This window comes from Sipha flava, unplaced genomic scaffold (genome assembly GCF_003268045.1).
Source record: "Sipha flava isolate LNK unplaced genomic scaffold, YSA_version1 258_pilon_pilon, whole genome shotgun sequence".
Taxonomy (NCBI): Eukaryota; Metazoa; Arthropoda; class Insecta; order Hemiptera; family Aphididae; genus Sipha; species Sipha flava.
In genome coordinates this window covers 627,600-635,968 of record NW_020272917.1, presented here as the reverse complement: position 1 = coordinate 635,968, position 8,369 = coordinate 627,600, and the positions used below count along the sequence as shown (strand labels likewise).

Here is an 8,369-nt window from a genome sequence, read left to right as displayed (position 1 = left end):
GTAACTAAAGCACTATATGTGTATTTGAATATCACAGCTATACAGTTGGTTTTTTGGCTTTATTTTTTATTTATTTATTTATTTATTTATTTTTTTTATATTATTACGTTTTCCTCGTTAATTTCGCTTATACTTCATCTGATAAAAAAAATCAAACGGTATGATTTTCACGGTGCCAATTGGACGTGGTCTGTTGGATCCGAAACAACGAACAAAACGTGTTTAACAAGAGCTGAGTGGGAGGCGCTTCTATGTGATTCGCAAAACACCCTAACGCCGTTCGTTCACTATGATAGATGTTAATGTGATTTCTGCGAACGAAGTGAACGCGCACTTATCTTTATGTCTCTTAACATATCACCGAGCTGTATGTCCTGAGCGCCATGAACGTTGTACACGTCACATGTCAGGTAATTGAGTTGATTTTGTGTCAATGATTTACATAATATTTATTAATTATTTCTTTATCAAATAATAACTAGCAAACATAAAAGTAAGGGTAAGTCCATGTCATGTGTATAACAAACTTTTCACTTATTTTATAAATTATATTCTATAAGTGATTAAAAAAAAATCTAGTTCTATCATTTTTTCATAACTTTGTTGTACATTCATAAAGAAGTAAAGTATATCTTAAGTGTTGATGAAAATTATTGATAAATTAATCAACTAAAAATTAGTATAACTATACGAAAATTAATTTAAAAGTATATAGTCAACTCTCTAAAATACACTAAAAATGTAATATCAATAGTGAATTATTAAAGTTAGTGTGTGCATCTTTATAATACTTATATTTATAGTTGATAGGGAATTTAATTATTTGTATGATTCATAACCTATGATTTAATGTCATCGATTCATTGGTTTTTTTTTTTTGCATACATGACCTTCAATATCCGTAAATAATTCCTAGCACAAATTTTCTTTGAGTTAATATATATATTTGTGTATGTTTGTATGCATAAATAGGTTTTAAATGTTCCGATGAATGATTGTTTTAGAAGGTGGATTTATGCGTATTTAATATTTACACGTATTATGCATGTTACACAATTATATAAAAAAAATCTTACGTTTTATTACGATAGAGAACTGATGAAGCGTGTAATTCATTGACCTCTTTTAATACTTTTAATGGTCGATTGAATACCGAATACTATAGGGTATACAATTAAATAAAAAATATAAGCAGTTATTTAAATATGTTATTGTACTTGTAAATGTATTAATACAATTTATTTTATTTACTCATAGTAAATTGTTTTTCTATAGATGTTTCAAGCGGCCACTATCGGAATCTTCCTTACATTGAACACAATTTCCCCGATCAAATCGTCAAAATTTAATAATGATTATAATCCTGAAGATACATTCAAGACTATTCAAACGTCCATAGATTCAAAAATAGCCGAAAATGGATATTTTGGATCATATATACATCCGAATCAACCGACTGCTGAATTTTCTCAATTACAAGGAAACATTGATGAAGAAATATCTGGTTTAAATTTTAACTTTGACCAAGCTGATAACGATAAGTTTAATTTGCCTCAAAAGCAATCAGTACAACCCACTTTTTTGCTCAACTATGAACCATTAAGACCTTCAAACTTCATATCACCACAACCTTCACATTACGCAAATTATCCTTTTGATTTTCCAGAACATCAAGATGATGGAAGCGATGGTGGTGATGGTGATGATGGCGGAGATGATGGAGGTGATGGAGGTGGTGGTGGTGGTGGTGGTGGTGGTGGTGGTGGTGGTGGTGGTGATGGTGGTGGTGGTGGTGGTGGTGGTGGTAGTGGTGGTAATGGAGGAGGTGGTGGTGGAAATGGCGGTGGTGGAAGTAGAAATTATGGGCGACTCCGAGGACATCAACCCTTTGAACTTGATTACGATAGTTATGAGCCTCAGAACGGTTGGATACCTATGCATAATAAATATGTATCAGATATATCAGAGGATCAGTTTAGAAATAGACCACCTTTAACAAAAAAAGTTACTGGATATGGATCTAATCGAGTACCAGTAGTTTCTAATAATTATCAGAAGCCTTATACATCACGCTCAGCGTATAGAAAAAAACCATCAAGGCAATTTTCTAATGATCCATACTCTAATATATTAGCTGAAAACAAAAGACCTTCAAAATTATTCAATGATGATATTAAACCACTTAGAGTTCATGGAAGTAACAGGCGGCCATTAAGGGTAAAAGGAGAAAATAAGCGATTAGCATATAATAATTACGATAATAGACCTACAAGTATTTCAGACGAAGACTTTGAAGAAGATGAACCTAGACCTTTGCAATCGAGACGGTTTCCTACTAAAAAGCGACAAGTGTGTCAGAAAAGGAGTAAATCTATGACACCAAATGATATTGAGGATCATGATATTATAGGAAGAAAAATGTCGTGTATGGTGTGTAAAGATTTAGTATCAGGTGGTTCATATGAAAAATGTTCGTATAAATCAGATCCTTTAAGTGAAGAATACGAAAAAGAACCAGAACCAGATGTAATGAGTAGTTTTAAAATAAACAGATTCAAAAGAAGAATTGTGAACAGGAAGCGAAAAAAACCAGAAAGTGGTGAAGAAGTAGAAGATTATGAATACGAAAATATTAATGCTCAAGAATCTGAAGAGGATCCAGAGTATGTTCATAATGCTGATGCAGTAACTGATTATGATAGTGAAGATCCGGAAAATTACGAAACAGCTGAAAATTTAAGTGAAGAATATAAAATACCACCATTACCAACAAAATCGTCAACTTGTCGGAAAGTTAGGAAAAAGGGAAATATATGTCACGTGTGCCAAGACAATCTGTCTAACAGGCAGTACGAACAATGTGAATATGAAGAAGATCCTAATAATAATGCATATGATTATTCAACGCACAACGTGTACGGTAGTCCTCGGTATAAAAGACAACTAGATAGAGATCGAACCTACGATGACTATTTCAAAAAGCTGTTCCCGGAATTAGGCTCAAACCGTAAGAGTAGTATAGCCACCAAGTTTTCGTCTAAAGACGGAGACTTTGGATTCTTAGACAATGGGCAAATTGGTTTTAAAAAAACCAAATCTTCATTGCTCGGTGAAAAAGATTTATCGATAAATTTCGATTCGGTTGAAGAAGAAAGCCCAGTAAACAAGATGTTGGGCGAATTTCGCAACAAAGATAGGTCAAATTGTAAAAAATCTCTTAAAGACAAAATGACGTGTTATAAATGCAAAGACGACAAGGGATCGGAAACGGAAGAATGTATGTACATTACAGATAGTAAGCCAAAAGAACGGCAACAATCCTACCACGAAACCAAGAAATTCAACACAAGCCCAGAGGCGGAAAACACTACAGGATTGGGAGTATCTACTCTGAGTAATAATCAGCAGTCACCTGCCTCGTCATCCTTAACGCACGTATATGCTCCACTGTACAGTTCTGATTATGAGCCTACGGCACAGCAGTCTCACAATCGGCCGCAGTACAGAAATAGAAACTACAGGCTTCACAAAAAACCCGTCACCGAAGAACTTGCAGAGTCCATAGAAGAAGATGACCAAACGGAGGCGCAGAGTGTGGAGGACTATGATTATGCTGAAGATCCGAGTAGCCAGCAAGTATCGAGACACGACTTGCCGGACGTAGATCCATACGGACCGGAAGGGGCGTACAGCGAGGAAACTATACCGATGTATGATCCAACGTTAAGAACATGGTTACCGAAATACATGGTAACCAAGACTTCGGAAGAAGCGATGGTTGACGCAGAATTAGGTTTTGATTAGAACGAATACACAGAGCCTTTAAATGCACTCACTAACATTTTACGGTGGTTTCGATCTAATGCGTAATATTTATATGAGTCAAAATATTATACAATTATATACTGGTGGTATTATAAGGGTGTTATTACTTAAAGGATAGTTATTATTATTACTATTGTTATTATTATTATTATCAACATTTCTAGTATATTGAGATTCATACAGAATTTCTATACTATTCATTTGGTTGTAATAAATATGTACCTTTTATTTTAATTGTTATATTATAATGTTATTTGATTTCAATAATTTTTGTAATTTTATGTTTTATAATTTATTTTACTTTGTTAATTATGTTATTTAGATAATATATTTCAAATAAAACATTTGTTGAACAATTAGTGTATTGTTTTTTGTAGTAATTTTAAAATTATGTTCGAGAGATTATGACAATTTAGTTTGTGTTACTTGGATTAATAAAATATAATTAAATAAGACACGTATTATCGGGATGATAAACAAAAAAATGTGAACCATAACTTGTTTGTTAATCTTTATTACAGATTTACTTAGTAGTTTAAATATAATTATTTTTACTGTTATTTTTATCATTTATAGATTATTTTGATTGATAATAAAGTAAGGATAAAAATTAGACGTATAGGTAACACATATATTTTATTATTATATTACCTGTGCTGTAGTCACGAAATTAGAATGATAGATGTGTTATACAATCAAAATTAGTTGTTTGATATTCACCTAGTTACGTTGTACGTTAACCATTGGAAAACGTTTTTAAGCCTATGTATATACAAAAATGATAAAAGGTCTTGATAAATGGATTAATAGGATGGATAGGCATTCATCATTGGTACGTTGAAATATACAACTTCGGATCAAGCCAACTCTTTTGACATGAGTTGCAGTATCAAAATCTAGAAATAATAATTTTTCACTTATTACTTCTAGTTAATTATTAATAATTATATATAATTGATTGTCTCACAACTATAAATATATATTAAATACAAAAACAAATTAATAAGTACCTATGTCTTATGTTTTGTGTATATACATAACCATATGTACTATATTATTTTTTTAACCTGTAATCTGATATTTTATTATTAATTTAATTTTGTTCTTGATTGTTTTACTAATATGTTGAGATATATTAGATATATTATATTACATTTTTATGTTCTTATTTATATATATATATTAATTTGTTTGAAACATTTTTATAACTTTAATTATTCTAAATATATTATATTAATAGACAGTGGCGTATTTACGGGGAGGGTTCCCGGGTCTCGACCCCCCCCAGAAAAAAATTTAAAAAGTCAAAAAACTTGGTACGTAGGTACCGAGAAAGAGAATATTAATTTTATATTATGGGTTTTTACTTTGGTTTAACTTTTGGTTATTTTTGTCGCGTCGTCGCCATCCGACGACGACAATTACGACGAAAACGAATCCGACGACGATAACGACGTAACATAATAATAATTATTATATGATTATATTAGTAGGTACGCCGACTATTAATTTGTATTAATAAATCATAATAGTAGTGAAATATACATAATTTAATATAAATAATATAGTTATTACATATTTACATTATAACTCGTATGTGTTTTTTTTATATTATAAACTTATAGGTACTTAATATTTAGATCCCCGCCACAAAAAATTTGAAAATACACCACTGTTAATAGATTAATATTATTATTTAGTATACGTAGTTGATACGTATTTACGTAGCTGAATTACCCGTCGTTGCCGGGTTTAAGTATATAAATGTATGTAACCTGCCAAGATTAAATTTTGTTAAATCTATTGAAATTTAAATTAATTAAGATTTTTGAAATAATCAATACTCTTCATGCCTAAAATGAAGTAGGTAATTGAATTACATTCGGGTTAAATACAGGTAATGGTTGATTACCATTGCACTTAAGTAAAAAATGTGACGTATGTATATCATATATTTTATAATATACTTAATGTTACTGTATTTTTAATAGCTAATCGTTTAAATTAAAATTCATTAAATGTTTTGTATCTTAGATAAAATTGTGATCATAAAAAATGAATGTAAATTAAAGTATTATTATTTTACTTTTTTTTGTAGTTTTTTTTTTTTTTTTTTATTAAGAAAATATAACATTTACAATCTGTGCGTCTTTTGCACAATAAGGAAATTTATAAGACAACATAAAACAAACATGATCACGTGATTAGGGAAGCCATCCAGTTATAGGACCCTTTTGTTAGTATATTTGGGTTAAGTGCCTAGATCAGGAGATCACGACACCAGCATATTTTGAGACGAAGTGGAGGGTCGTTCGGAAGCATAAAATAGTACTGATTTGAAATGAGTGGGTTGGAATGGAGGGATAATCTGGAATGGAATTGTTTGTAGTGTGCTATGATTAGGTTTTCGACTGTCTCAATATTTAGATCTTTATGAAGAGAGTGGTTGCTGACGAACCAAGGAGCAGAAGTTATTTGGCGTAGGCAAATTGATTGGAATGATTGGATACTTTTTATTTGGGTTGGCTTGGCGCAATCCCAGATTTGAGCACCATACGCCCAAACGGGATGTATCATAGATTTATATATTAATAGTTTATTTTTTAGTGGAAGATTAGATTTGAGTAGTGGACGCAATAGGTGTAGTCTAGAATTTAATAATTTTCGTTTTGATTATTATACTACGAGTATATGTCTTTTACAATGTAATTTTATATGGTGCAAAAAATGATCACTAAATAAAAATGAGAATATTTTTATAAATGTTTTTTTAATCTTAGTGTAGTTTAACCATTGTTTTTTTTTTAATCCAACTGCAATTCGATTTCATACATTAGAAGTAGGTACCACTATATTTTCAGCACCTCATAGGGAAATAATTTATATAGTATTTCTATGCAAGAATAGAAATTCATTATGTTATAATTATTTTATTAATTTTATATTTTTTATTGTCTAATTTTATATTATTTTTCCCGTCGGAACTAACGTACCAGTATATTTTTGTTCGTGTCAGAACTTACTTTGAAACTGCTTACCTACTACTATGTTTCGTGTGGGAATCAACCAAACTCCATAGTAGTTAAAAAATAATTATTACAAATGTTTCGTATTTTGCAATATTCGTGGGTAACTAACTAGCGTCTACGGCCTGATGCACACGTGCGGTTTATAAACACGCGGTGGCTCTGCGGTATTGCGTTTGCGATTTATGTTACAACTGGTTTGGCTATACGAACGCACGGTGACGCTGCGGTTCTGTGCAGCAACTCGCGGCCACATTTCAGGAAAGAAACGACTATCTGACAATATAACATTTTCAAAAATATAGTCGAAAACTTTATTTACTTTATCGTATTTTGGTTTGATAGCCATTAAATTATCTGTGAAACAATCCAAGACTTCTAACGGTGGTAGGTAAGGAAGGCCTTTGGTTTAAATGTTTTAGCGTTCTTCCGATTCCAGAATCTTTGTCCTTAAATTCTGAAGCAATCCGCTTGAATGAATCAGCCGCCACCAACTTTGATCCAAATGGAATCTACACCCCTTAATATTTACCGATGGCCACGTATTTGTAATGCAGACTATAATGTGTTCTTCAAAATCTACGAAAACAACTTCTGGATTTAAGTGATCACACAACGCTGAAAAAGATTTTCCGTAGTTTACAGAAATTTTATCTAGTAAAAAACAATAAATAAGGGGAAGATAATATGCGTTATGTAAAACATGAATAGTGAACATCTGATAAAAAAATGTTGGACAATAATTGAATGTGTCATCATTATAAATACATCGGTTTTCCTTAATAATATTCAAGTCGGTGTTATATGTAATGATAAGAATATTTGACGCTTTATAATTGAAAAATAAAAAATTCTCAACCGCCAAAGTTTTAATATCTATTTTGTGTAAATTATCTTAAGCTTCTTCGATTTAGTTAATTTTGGTAGCGATTTTGAACGAACATAATATACAGATTTACGAGTACGAATAACGTTGATATCTTGTGTCGTCAACACATTTAAATCATTCGGTTCAAGTTGACTTCGAAAAAATTTCGCTGGCTTTTTGTGCAACATTTCTTGAGCTTAACGCTTTAAACTATTACTTATCTCCCTCCTTATAACATTGTCATCTAAATATGAGTGGTTATGTTCCAGATGTTCATCATATATTTCGCCAATACTGTTTCGTTTAAAATAAGTCTTACAAACATGCATTGTACATTTCCAGCGCTCTATATCACGAGTTTTTTATGGAAAGAAAACCAAAAATGCTCTACCATTTTTTTTTTACACGCATTTCACTAGACATGTTAGAAAAATAATAAAAATAAATGAACGCACACAACAACGGTGAATATCGTGAACAGATTGAAATCTGAACAAACTGCACAAGCTGATTCGATTGTGTGCCATATCCAATTAAATTTTAAATGCAAAATTGTTATCCACAAATTATCGACATTGTATTGTTAATATTTCCAATTAGTTATAGTTTAATGTGTCGATTTTTTCGATAATATCAATATATCCTATATT

The 8,369-nt window shown here is 31.1% G+C and overlaps 2 protein-coding genes across 2 annotated transcripts; both read left to right on the top strand.

Annotated features, from left to right (window-relative positions):
* Positions 1 to 294: 294 nt before the first annotated feature.
* On the top strand, positions 295 to 1,913 carry LOC112684917. Its single transcript, XM_025556650.1, has 4 exons — positions 295 to 410; positions 1,276 to 1,753; positions 1,809 to 1,852; positions 1,908 to 1,913. Exons 1-4 carry the CDS (start codon positions 384 to 386, stop codon positions 1,911 to 1,913), a joined length of 555 nt encoding a protein of 184 aa, XP_025412435.1. The 5' UTR covers positions 295 to 383.
* Positions 1,833 to 3,937, top strand: LOC112684820. The gene has a single exon (XM_025556514.1). The coding sequence runs from the start codon at positions 1,936 to 1,938 to the stop codon at positions 3,802 to 3,804; it is 1,869 nt and encodes a 622-aa protein (XP_025412299.1). The 5' UTR covers positions 1,833 to 1,935; the 3' UTR covers positions 3,805 to 3,937.
* Positions 3,938 to 8,369: the final 4,432 nt, after the last annotated feature.